Genomic DNA, 13,228 nt, shown 5'->3' with positions numbered 1-13,228 from the left:
TAAAGTAATTATTTAACATACAATGGTGCATTAACATGATATGATTACATTACACGCATTGTTGTAGACGACTCACCAATAAAAATATGTATATATATATATATATACATATATATACTGTATATAAGGTTGTCATTACCCTTTAATCTAGCACTGAGGTGTTCTAAGGAAAAGACCATTAGCTATTTCTTCTTACCAACCCAGTCTGCAAATTCAACTTAAAAAAAAAAAGAAAAACAAAGAGTTAAGCTCCACGTGGACATTTTTCCACTACAATGAAATCATGTGACATCATAATGATATTGAGCTCCTACATATTTCTAACCAGTTCCAGAAGTTTGCAGAGATATGGAGATTAATATGGTTTAAGAAGTGAGGAGGGAGCCGCAGCCGTGTGTAATAGTCTGCATTTGCTCACTTGAGTCTTTAATGTTGTAAATATATTTTATTAGCAGATTTAAAGGCATCAGACCACAGCTTGGTATCATGTTAAACAGCAAATATTTTTCTCATTACTTCCCAAGTCTGTGAACAATATTATTTAATTCCATTTGACTATGTATTGCTTTTGCCTTGTATAAGAATATGAGGTTATTATTTCTGTTATTTTTATTATATGTCTACATAATTTTAATGCATAAATGCGTGTGATATTAATTAAGCATTCTTTTTTTCTTTTAGTGCAAAGCTTTTTCTACCACCTTGGTAAAGAATCCAAGTTCCTGTTCCTTCACTGCTAATTGAAAGACATAGATCTGCTGCTGCGCCTCAAAGTGCCTCCAGGAGCCCAGCCATCCTCCTTGTGTTTGCACTGCATGACTCAGCATGTCCTTGGCAACAACTATTTTCAAATTTAAATAGGCCTACCCATTTTTTGTGATTTACAAAAAAAAGTCAACAATCACTGCTGTTTTTTCTTTTAACAAAATGGAAGCCTCCAATTTCACAAATAAAGGTCAGTTTACTATAATGGGGATTGACTAACACGGTTGGGAAACGGCTAAGTTATGTCTTCTGACTCTGAAGGAGCTTTTCCAAGACTCAGAAAATAACACACATAAATAAAAATATGTGCTGAGTTTCCAGTCAAAAGTTTTGACACTCCTTTTCATGAGTAGAATGAGAAAATGTGTGCCACCAATTTTGACTATTTTTTTTATTTCGTTCGTTTCTATTTCGTTTAACTTAATTGAAGTTCAATAGTGAGTCACTGGAGTAAACCTTTCAAATCATAACCAACTAATTGTTTTTTTAATAAACAATAAATCGCGTGGGAAACATTTGGTTTGGGCTAAACAGTCGTCACATCTTAATGTGTACGTAGAATAACAAGAGGAGTAATAATCTCCCGGTATGTTTCCGATCAATGCGACTCAAAGTGCGTGCGACCGATGGGGGGCGTGGCTTACGACGTCAACATTGATTGACGGGGTTTGGACCAGGAAGCCAGCAGTGACATCACTTTCCAGAATTCCCCTCCGGCACGACGAAGGAGCTCAAGAGCGAGATTAAAAAAAAAAAAACAAAGGAGTTTGCTGCTGTTCGAGATTCCGAAGTTGTTGTTTCTGCTAATTTTACAAGCAAGAAATCCAAGGTGAGACTGTTTCTTCCGACCGGCTTGTGCCGAACCTCCCTCGCGGTAACGGTTTCGTTTACCTAACAAGCTAACGATGCAGCTAACGCTAGCATGTCGCTTCCTTGCTGCCTATGTCGAAACAAAGACGATATGCGTGGCGACTTCGCTAAAGGTAGCTAGTTATGTCTTCTGTATCATGTATGAAGTCAACCTAGCGGGACCAGCCTCTCGAAACGTCCGGCGGTTTGATTCCGGGTGGCCGTGAGGCTTCTCGGCGTTCGCGTCGATTTGCAACCTTCGTTTTTGTCCCATCGACACCTGATTGAGACGCAGCCCGGCCCCCACCTGAAAGCCCTCACGAGACCTTTCGCCTCGATACCACAGTATTGAGCAAACACGTATTTTAAGTTGCGCTAAAGTCGGTGAAACTCTGCGTCATATCCTTGCCCCTGTGCTATTTTAGCGTTAATATAGTAACTTAACGTTAGCTGAAGAATGGGGCCCTTTGGAGGAGGAGGAGGGGGTGTAGAAAGGGCGTGGGTCAGTTCAGAGCAGTGCGGCCATCTGTGCCGTTATTACCGCTGTCCGTCCTCCATCCCCCCATGTCTCCACCCCCGCCATGTCAACAGACCGGGTTTCGCTGCCCAGAAGCCCACATTCTTGTATCTAACTAATTCGTTCGGGCTCACTGAAGTTCTCTGTCTCTCCGTTGCAGTTTGCCCCCTGAAGCTTTTCCTTTTGGGACTCACGAGCAACGAGCTCAGCGTTGATGGGGACACACTCGTGACACAGTCCCCGAGGTTTTAAACGTAGGGAAATGTCCTTTTTTTTAATATGTCCCAGAGAGTCACGTGTCCATTTGAACCGCTGCAGAAGCGACTTAAGGATTAGTGTCGAGCTGCCCGAGCTTATTCACACACGGTACCAGTCAAAGGTTTGGACACACGTTCCCAATGGATTGAATAAGAAAAAGTCTCCAAACTGGTGCTGTAATCCTCCAGCTAGTCCAAATAAAGGAGGGATGCAACGTCAACAAGCTACAATCAGCTCTAAAGTAAACACTAGAAGGTATTAAATGATCCTGTGTGTCCGCTGCACAATGGGGCTCTTGTCTGTGAGGAGGAGTAGCTGGTGATGTGATTGTGGTCGGAATGGTTTTCTTATTTTAGGGACTCAAGTCTCTTTTTTTCCCCCGCTGTCTGGTTATTTTTGAATGGTGCGGTCGGTGTATGCGGTCGGTGTATGCGCTCTTTGTGTAACTCCTGCGTGACGAATGGCAATCAATACAAAGACCAGTGAGTCAGGTCTTTCTACCCGACACGATCTTTCTAATTGCTGACTTTTGCGTCCATCATTAGATATTTGGCGTTTTGTATTCTGACAGGAGGCTCTACGTGAATCGCTTTAGTTCCCTTCTCTTGTGTAAGAGTTCTCATGTCTTGTGAGTGTGAGTCAGCAACAAACTGTCCCACGATTCCGTGACCTAAAGTACAATCATTCTGCTTCTTAAAATCATGTTGCCTCTATTTTAGGGAATCAAATAAGTTGGATTGGCATCATAAGCTAATAATGGCTTTATGTGTCGGGCATTACATAACCCACTGTTTGTGCCATTATCTGTTTATTTATTTAGTCACATGACCATGTTCTCGTGTGTTAAAATACGTTCCATGCACTCCGGTACACTGGTCTTAATTTCAAGTTCAAATAACTTGATTTGTACATTTGTACAGAGTACAATCAGGTTGGAATGAATCCCTGACTCATTTAAATTAGATCTACAAAGATCAGGGGGCAGTAATACCGGTTATAAAAATAAAACATGTCACATATTACGTAAAAGGGGAAAAGATGACACTGGGTGGGGATCTCTGCTCAGTGTTATAATAAACCTCCGATTTAAGATATTGGAATCTGAAATAAGTCATTTTTTCAGGCTAAAATGTTCTGGCTTGAGTCAAACAGGATGCTGATATTTCAATGTGTCCAACTTGGAGGACCAGTGTCTTTTGCATTAAGAACAAATGTAATCTGTTGCTTTAGAAGCTGCAACTACCTTCTTTTTCCCCCCCAGCTGTAGATACTGGGGCACGGCCACAAGTGCATGTTCTGCATTCCCGTGTGTGGTTTGTGCCACCACATCCTGAGCAGAACTTCCGTCTCTCCTTGATCTGGCTAAATTTTACCTCTTGTTTTTCATTCCCCAGTCACAAGGTATCATTTAATGTTTAGGGCTGAATGGTGCACAAGGCTGCATAGCAACGTTTTCACATTAACGTGAGACGTTTCAGTCAATGTTGACCTATAATCTATCTTATGAAGATCACATTGAGGTGAGGTTATTATGTGCCTGTGTGGTGAGGCTGGATTGCTACTTTGGGACACCTTTGCCCTTCTCACGGTCCCCTACTCACAGCCACTTGTGTTTTCCCCCCGTAGGATGTCCCTGTATCCATCCCTCGAGGACCTCAAGGTCGACAAGGTCATGAGGGTAAGTGCAAGGACGACTCAGTGTCGGCGAGACAGCCACCGGGAAATAACCACCTCGGTAGCGTGTTGTGGTCTAACCACATTTCTTTGGCATGACGGAGGAATGCGTCCATAAATTACTGTTCTCATGTTCAGTAAGGAAATGTGATTCCAGTCTGAAGCAATGTAGCACTGTACAAAACATTGATGAGGGGTTGAAAATATACACAGATTACTCTAAACTCAAACATTTGAGAGGATGACTACAATTAGTGTAATGACTATTTAGTTTGAGTATCACATATTCTCTGAAAACAGTTGCATAATGTCTCCTGTGACTCAACCAGAAAGCCTGCTGGTGACGTGGGGTTTAAAAGAGTTGAACATTTAGGACGCGGTTGTGGGGGTCTAATAAAATATTTCACAAATGTTAGATCCAGAGTTTTTTTATGCTTGATCCGTGTTAGAGACCAAAGGTCAGCGTGTCTCCAGACAAAAGGCCTCTGCTGCTTGGCCTTGTCCAACCCTCGTGAGTCCCTCAACTTAGTCAATAGAAGGCCGGATCAACATGAATCACACATCAAATATCGCCTAGATTAATATTTAACATTGAAGAATTATTTTATTGCTTTCAATTCCTGGTAAATTATAAATACCAATATTTGTATTGTTTCGGCCAACAGTAAAGTGTACGTGCTTTAAAGCGCTCTTCAGGGTTTAAGACGGGATGTTTTAAAGGACTTGCATTTCTAATGAGCGTTAATGTTTCCGTAACAACCCTTCATCAATACTTTTTGTGTTTCACTGGCATTGATCCGGCGCTGATCTTTCCATGTCCGAGTGCACTTGCAGTTGACTGGTGTGTCTGATTACGTTCTAGGCCCAGGCGCAGTATGCCCAGACTGCCGCCTCCATGCCGGCCATCGCCGAGGGAACCTACCAGCCTCAGCTCGCCACCGCTGGCATGCCGGGATCAAGTGAGTCTCACATATGAACAATTGACTTTATCCCTCCGCCGCGTCACCAAACCCAAGAACATCTCCCATCTACTCGCCTGTTAGCAACAACAACCCCTTTCTCTTACCAATGTGTCTCTCGCTTCTGTTGCTGGACATTTGTGGATGTCTGTGGTTCTGAGCCTGTGCTATTTGTTGGAGAGGAACAGCTCTGTAGTATTAGCGACGGGTGGAGATGAGTGGAGTGAGAGGACGGGAATGGGAGGAGTTGATGGTCTGTGGACAATTACAGGAGTGAATGGATCTCCCACAGCGGCTCTGATTTCCCTCTTTCCCCTCTGTGTTTGTGACCTCCTTGCTTTCTCTCTCCTTGTAGTCTGCTCCGGGACCTCAAGAATCTTCTTTTCTGAGCTTATATGAAAGTAGTCATGAGTTTTGAGATGGAAGAAAAGATTACTGAACCAACTCGTGTACTCGTTTAGACTCACTTCTCCCCTTTTTCCATTGTTCCCCTCATCTGGTTCCTCTTTTCATTTGGATGCAAAGTCCCGTGGGCTTTTGGTCTTTTGTTTCTACCTCAGCAGAGCAAGCTATGAGTCACCATGGAGACTGGCTCTGGCAGTTGTGCTGGGACAGGGGCATGATGGGAGAGGAGGGGGAGGAGTTGGCGTGAAAAGAAAAGAACAGGAGGGAGGAAGAGCTGCAGGGCAGTGAGCTAGAGGAGCAATGGGAGGAGAGATGGAGGAAGGGAGAGAGAAGGAGGTTGACATCAAGACTGGACCACAGCCACAGCAGATATCGCTGTAGATCGCATCTTTAAATCACCTCGTCGTCACCCACAGGACCTCCCTGCAAAAGACTTGGAACTGAGCGCTGGGCCTCAATGGGCCACCAATACACTTTGCTGTGAGAGAACATTGTTGCCATTTTGGGGGGGGGGGGGGGGGGGGGGGTGAAATACTATATCCCATAGTTCTGATGTCGCATCCATAATAATGACACTGTATCTCATCATTATGAGAAACATTTCATAGGCGTGTGCGTCAAAGCACCAGAAGCTCAGCAGATCGAAGTGGACGCAATCACCGAAAACCACTTTCCACGCAAATTGAAAATTGTGACATTTTAGTCGTTTTGGAGTAATCCAAAATGAACGCACCGTTCAGTGTCTAGTAGAGGAATACAGGATGGATCAGGGTTGATCTCTTATGATTTGTGCTCTTTATGTTTCGCCAACAGCAATCTCGCTCTCCACCCCCTCTTGTCTAGAGCTGTGAGGGATTTCGGAGTGCTTGGGGAGAGTGTGAATGTGGTCGAAGGGACTGACTCAAACCAAATGTTGACTTTTGAGTCGACTCCACCTGGTTCATTGCTTATTCATTGTTGAAAGCAAAAATAAATACTTAATAGTGATACGAGTGTTGACTTAGCATGCCTGAGCTCCTTGCTGGTACTCCCATGTCGCAGCTCATTGCGCATTACGTAATTGCGCGTTCAGAATTCAGATTAGTCCTCTCACTTAAAGAATCTAAACTAGTTTCGTGTGTGTGTGTGTGTGAGTGAGACACAACTTGTACCTGTATCAGGTTCCAACCTCCACTGTGGTCAAAAGACCTGTCCAAGGATGTCCGGGAGCATCCCTCCTGTGACGTGTGCAAACCGGGTGACCAACTAGTTGTACAAGTGGTTCGCTGTCTCAGTTTGAATAAACATTCATACGTTAATTTCTTTGTCTGTGTGTTTGTATGCTCTACTGACACTCACCACAGTCAGACCCCTGTTACATATGTGCGCACACGCACACACACACACACACACACACGCACACTTAGCGAGCGCTGCGGCCTGAGCGGTAGCTGCCCTCCCCCACGCTGTGGGAGCAGATGGGGTGTCTGAGATGCACTGGGCTCTATGGCGTTATATTTGTGCCACAATCCTGAGCGCGTAATTTTAAGTTTTGAGCACAGAGAACTATATTTTAGCAAAGAAAAACATCCCGTGCGCGCAGTTTACTGAGGTGCCCTCGCCACAAACTGGTTTTCTGCGCGCAGGCAGCCGTTGCTGCGCTCTCTCTCTCCACCTCTTCACTCACGCGCTCGCTCGACGGTTCACTCACGCGCTCGCTCGACTTGAAGCAGCGTTACATTTGTGCCACAAAACCAACCAATCAAAGAATTAAAGAAGGTCAATTGTGATTGGCTGTTGGTCTCCAATCACAACGCTTCCTAAAGAAGACGAAAACGAGTGAGTCCGGCTAGCCACCATCAGACATGACCGAAGCAAATGATGAGAACACCAAGTGTTTTAATCCAGGCCATTAGCATTTAGCACAAATGCTGCAAACTTCAACAACTCGCTGAGCTTCCGCGATGCTGTAGGTAGTTCTACTAGCGTTGTGATTGGAGACCAACAGCCAATCACAATGGACCTTCTTTAATTCTCTGATTGGGTGGTTTTGTGGCACAAATGTAACGCTGCTTCAAGTCGAGCGAGCGCGTGAGTGAAACGTCGAGCGAGCGCAGCGTGAAGAGGTGGAGAGAGAGAGCGCAGCAACCGCTGCCTGCGCGCAGAAAACCAGTTTGTGGCGAGGGCACCTCAGTAAACTGCGCGCACGGAATGTTTTTCTTTGCTAAAATATAGTTCTCTGTGCTCAAAACTTAAAATTACGCGCTCAGGATTGTGGCACAAATATAACGCCATAGGGCTCCGTCATCACCAGAGGCCGACAGTGGAGCGCACTCAGCAGGCAGTATGTGATGTGATGCAAACAGCGACATGACGTGTTGCAGTGTGACTCTCCACGCTCAGCCAGACGTCTGGCACCAATGCGACACCTAACGCTGCTGCAATGACTGAAGAGCGCTCCTTCTCTCCTAAAGTTGAATCCTAATCCCGTCTACGTCTGCGACGCCGTGGTGGACTCTACAGGACCCACTTGCTTGATGTGGTGGCACTTAATAAATACTGACCCACCCTTTCTCCTGCACATCTCTCTCTTCTTCTCAAAGGCCTGTACCCGGACCTCGGGGAGCTTGGCGACTACATGGGCCTGGCCCTCAACAGCGAGGAGGTCCAGAGGAACCTGGCCTTGTTGCCGGTGGCTGACAATGTAAGTGGTTGTGTGCATCCTTTGGACATCTGAGGGGTGAACGCACGGTTCATGAAGCCTCTCTCCAAACCTTTTGAGAACCTGTTTTTAGTGGGTGGAAGGGGCTGTAGATCACTATTCTATTCCTGGAGATCCACACTACAGAGTGACTCAGCGCGGCCTGCAGCAGAGTGTGGGTGGGTGTGAGCTCTTCACTCCCCTCCATTTGCGTGTCTGTGCTCGCGAATGTCAAAGCTCTCACGGTCGTTATATTTCTCTGGTTTTAAATGTCTTCGTTGTTGGTTCAGAACATATTAATGAGGATGTTTCCCAAAGCAATGATTAAAGCATTCCTGATCCCGTTCATTCAATCGAATCCTCCCACATTCGATGCGGCATTGGTTTTTACAATAATGTCACGGTGAATTTTAATGCAACGCGCCTCGTTAATCCTTTTCTTTCTCTCGCCTCTGTCTCACCCGCACTCATTTTCCTCCTCCTGTTCTCTCCCAACCCACTTCTTATACTTTCTATACGCCCCTCCCCCCAGCAAGTGGCGTTGCCCTCCCTTTCAGGTGTGGGCGGGATGGTGCGGCCCGTGACGGGGGCGGATGTGGGCATCAGAAGGGCAGAGATCCGCCCCGGGCTGCGGGAGATTATCCTCTGCAAGGACCAGGACGGGAAGGTGGGACTCCGCCTCAGGTCCATCGACAACGTAAGTCAGAGTCTTCGACACCCCCCCCCCCCCCCCCCCCTCCCCCGACCACATAGCGAGGACCTCTGCTCCTCTTCAGCACACACTCAGTGTGCTAAACCCACTCAGCTGCATTTAGAGCGTCTTCCCAATTCCTTTCTGACAATTAGTTGACTTCTCTGCGTGTTGTTGTTATTCATAAAAGAGTAGATTTAACATTAAACAGAGATAGTTGCTCCAGTTTCAAAGTGATGTGAAAATGTCTGCACTAAAGAATTTACGTGAAATTGTTTATTAAATTTGATATTGCATTCCGTACGAACATAAAAAAGCGTTCCTTCTTGCTGTTACTGCGATGGTGGAAATTAAATTGGTGTTCGTCATCAAGCCGCATTCAGCTGGAGACAGTGACTTTATTTGCTCACGCGAATGACTGATTCTTTTCGATTTGTCTTCATTTTATGCAACAAAATATACAAATAATAAATTCTGTCACACGGTAGAACACGAAATGCTCTCGTGCCTCATGCGGCTCTTCTGTGTTGCACCTGCTGCAATCGTGACAATAACACGAAGCACCAATCCAACATGAATGCTTTTCAATGTATGTTACACATCACATCTAGTTCCTGCACAATGAACGTACATCTAAAATGAAATAATAATATTCACAAAGTTCCATTGGACTAATAGATACACTTCAAGTTCTTACAGAGGAAAACCCCTGTAATTATACTGTAAGCTCTTGTTAATATATTGTTCATAGTTTAAAGTTAAAACGTTTGATGCTGTAGTTTGGTATTTATTTCTATTGCATATATGTTGTATTATATTTCGAGAATGAACATTTCCCATGACAGTAAAAAACCCAAACGAACCCTGTTCTCTCATTAGGAACATTCCATGTCCTCCCTCCCCGCTGTGTCCTTGCCTTCCTTCCTCTGTTTTGTCTCCACTTTCAGCCTGTGTCTCTTTATCTATTCCCTGGATTCATTTTATCTGTTTCCCCTCTCAGGGAGTGTTTGTCCAGCTGGTGCAGGCCAACTCCCCTGCGGCCCTGGCCGGGCTGCGCTTCGGGGACCAGGTCCTTCAGATCAACGGGCAGAACTGTGCTGGCTTGAGCGTGGACAAGGCCCACAAGGCCCTGAAGGCTGCTGCCGAGACCCGCATCGAGCTCGTAGTCAGGGACAGGTGAGCTTTAGCCTTTAGCTCTGCGCTAACAAAGTATTTCAAATAGCAGATCAAAGGATTGGCTCCCTCTGCTGGCTGCTCCATCACTCGCACTCTGCTGTTCAGCTCACGGTTTGCTCTTTTAATGTTGAGTTTTATGTTTTTTTTTCTGACGAATTTACAGATATATTATTTTTTAATATACTAAGCTTTACACCAGTTGATAGCTGTACTGTGTGTGTGTCTCTAGGCCATATCAACGCACCGTCACCATGCACAAAGACAGCTCTGGCCATGTTGGCTTCATCTACAAGTCTGGCAAAATCACCTCACTGGTCAAGGATGCCTCTGCCGCCCGCAACGGCCTCCTGACCGATCATTTCATCTGTGAAATCAACGGACAAAACGTTATTGGACTGAAGGTCAGACAATCCATGTATCTCAAGTCCTTTTTATCATAGTCTGGTCTCTGGATATAAATGTGTGTTCTCTAGGACAGAATGAGCTTTGTAGAAACAGGAACTAATGCAGAACACGTGTGTCTTCTCTAGAAAGTTTGTCGCCTTGTAGTTACACCTTTTAGTGTAATGCAGGAACATTTTGAAGTTTTTAAGTAAATGCAGCATTCACCAGCTCCCAAATACACATGTGACGTTAAAAGGTGATTCATTTAAACCGTTATGTTGCTCTGTTTGCTTTGTCCTTGTGTGTTGTAACTAGGCGTGTTGTTCCATCACGCTGTGTGAATTCATCTCAACGTTTAACCCTTGTGCATCCTCTTAAAAACAGTGAAGCTGCTCTGACGTCCTGATCAAAAATACCACGTTTCTTTACATTATTTAGAATTTCCCCACTTTAAAAGACTATAGATTTAAACCTGATATAAAAGAATGTCTAAGTTCATGCTTTTACGTTTTCTTTTTTTATCTACGCCAAAATCAAACTTGAACTTCAACACCTCACACTTGCCCAGGTCGTATTATGCATCAACACCGCTAAAATCCTCTAAGATTCTAAAACTTAAAATGTCCCTATTGATGCATACGGGTTAACAGAGCGAGAATGTGCTGGTCAGTGATTGAGGAGGCCCTCACATGTCACTGTTTGTGTGTGACAATCCCAGGATTCTCAGATCAAGGACATTCTGACCACCTCTCCGGCCGCCATGACCATCACCATCATGCCCAAGTTCGTCTATGAACACATGATTAAGAGGTAGGACTTCCATGTCTTTACCAATCAATCGGCTACTTGTTGGCTCAAATGTCCTTTTGTGTTTACCCCTGTTGGTGCCGTAAGCAACGAGTGAGTTGCACCATGAAGTGAACAAGAACTGTAAAGCAACAGTGGATCATTTTATTCCTTGGAACAGAACAAAAGGTTATTAGGGGAAGGACAAAAATGTCTTGAAATTTGTCCATTATTGAGTAGAGTAGTGTGCTGCGATTGTGCTCCATCAATTTAAATCCTCCAAAAGTGCTTATTTATGGCGATGATAGGATCTGATTATTACTATAAGTGTCATCATGGAAAATACCTTTATTGGGTTTCTTTATACTTTGTCATTATGACTTGTTGCTTTAAGACAGCGCCCGCTACGACCACATTCAGGTTCACTGACCGCTGATGGATGTGATGTTTTCTTCTTCTTCAGGATGTCGACCGGTCTCCTGCGGTCAGCCATGGATCACTCCGTCCCAGAGGTCTAGATACCGGGACTGTGGAGCGTCTACAATGCAGATCTCTCTCTCTTCTCCTCTCATATCTTTCTTCCTCTTTTTCCGTCTTCACACCAGACTGCCTCCTGCATCACAATCATTGCCGTCGCTATTTCTCACCCTCACACTTAACCTTTTAAAGGTCTTTTTTTAGTCCTTTTCTTTTCTACATGACCTTCATCTCTGTTGACACATCTATTACCTTATCTACCTTAACCGTATAGTCATTCTGTATTTTGTTTTGTATTTGAGATCAAGGACAGTGTTTTTCTTCTCTTTTTTTTTTGTGCCACGCACGCTATCATGAGTCCAGAGCTTCCTCTTCATTTTGTGGAGACCAATCCGTGGCCCCTGACATTTCATCTGGTCAGAATGCTGTAAAGCCAACGGTCCGTCATCAGAGCCCTAGCATGTAGATCACAGCTGTGCTCCCAGTCCCTCCACTCGGCCCCTAGTGTGTGTGAGACTTGATTCTAGACTCCAGTATCATTTTAACTTGGCCAGTAAAAACTAACACGTTTTAAGTCTTGCTTTTAGTTTGTACCACATGTTGGTATATAAATTAGTGTTGATCCTGCCATTGAGATTAGGTTATTTTTGTACTTGTGAATAGAGATCCTTCTAACGTCCACAACACGGCGAGGTCCTGCGGCGCATTTCCTCTCTCTGCAGGCAAATGTGACGGCGATGCCCTGATGCGTGCTGTGTAGGAGCACTGTGCACATCCCGGGGGACAGTGGAGGGAGAAAAGAGACAGCGGGAGCTGGTTGCTGGGACGTTGCCCTGTCCTACAAACACTAACAGCTCTTAGACTGAAATGCAGCAGTCATCCAGGACGCAGTGCGTGGATGTGATTGGCTAGCTGGAGGTCAGTTCAGAGGCGTCTGTTGGTTGGATGTGGTGTTGCGCCTCTGACTGTAATTTAGAGGGATTTTGTGGTGTTTGTCTGAACAGGGTCTGTGCTGGGCGGACCCACTAAGTGCACTTTCCACTACCTTTTTAAAAGGTTGTCTTTCCTGTATCCATTTCAACGGTGAAGTTCAACGGCTTTCTCTTTTTCTTGTGTTTGTGGTGCCTCATATTAATGAGAACTCATTCAATAAACTCATTTGTTAACCATAGGAAACTGCTGAAATTTGATGCTGAAAATCCTGCGCTCAAGGGAATGCGTTTGAATTCCACTAAATGGGGTTTAGTCGTCGTTCCTGCTACGTGTTGCTGAAGGACGTTCCTGTAATATTCCTCCCTTGGTTGATGAGCACAATGAGACTGAGCAGAGCTCGCAGTTGTGAATTTCTACTTGTTATATAAAGTTTCTCCTTTTAATGCTGTTCATGTTTGGATGCATGTATTCCTTTAATTTTCTAGGTATGCAATCTGAAAAAAAACGTCACTGTCATTCTGTAAGAAAATCTAAAAGTTTATATACGAATGTAACCAAGATAATAATGTAAAACAAATAAACAGTCTTTCTGTTCACATTAGCTCGGTGGTGTTTTTCCTCTTGCAAAAAATGCAACAAATAATGTACAGTATCAAGCAAACAACAGCCAGAGA

General features: G+C 44.6%; 1 protein-coding gene across 1 annotated transcript; it reads left to right on the top strand.

The window, feature by feature from the left end:
- Window positions 1-1,391: 1,391 nt before the first annotated feature.
- On the top strand, window positions 1,392-13,155 carry LOC120829703 (syntenin-1). Its single transcript, XM_040194056.2, has 9 exons — window positions 1,392-1,594; window positions 4,016-4,067; window positions 4,926-5,022; window positions 8,010-8,110; window positions 8,640-8,804; window positions 9,799-9,974; window positions 10,204-10,375; window positions 11,077-11,168; window positions 11,608-13,155. Exons 2-9 carry the CDS (start codon window positions 4,017-4,019, stop codon window positions 11,660-11,662), a joined length of 909 nt encoding a protein of 302 aa, XP_040049990.2. The 5' UTR covers window positions 1,392-1,594; window position 4,016; the 3' UTR covers window positions 11,663-13,155.
- Window positions 13,156-13,228: the final 73 nt, after the last annotated feature.

Source organism: Gasterosteus aculeatus, chromosome 2, assembly GCF_964276395.1.
Source record: "Gasterosteus aculeatus chromosome 2, fGasAcu3.hap1.1, whole genome shotgun sequence".
NCBI classification, from domain to species: Eukaryota; Metazoa; Chordata; class Actinopteri; order Perciformes; family Gasterosteidae; genus Gasterosteus; species Gasterosteus aculeatus.
This window is presented reverse-complemented; position numbering and strand designations above follow the sequence as displayed.

Bases quoted from the DNA above. Each gene is read 5' to 3' on its own strand.
- LOC120829703 (XM_040194056.2), top strand. From the start codon at position 4,017: ATGTCCCTGTATCCATCCCTCGAGGACCTCAAGGTCGACAAGGTCATG. The intron at 8,805-9,798 runs GTAAGTCAGAGT...TTCCCCTCTCAG, and splicing joins GCCTCAGGTCCATCGACAAC to GGAGTGTTTGTCCAGCTGGT. The intron at 9,975-10,203 runs GTGAGCTTTAGC...GTGTGTCTCTAG, and splicing joins GAGCTCGTAGTCAGGGACAG to GCCATATCAACGCACCGTCA.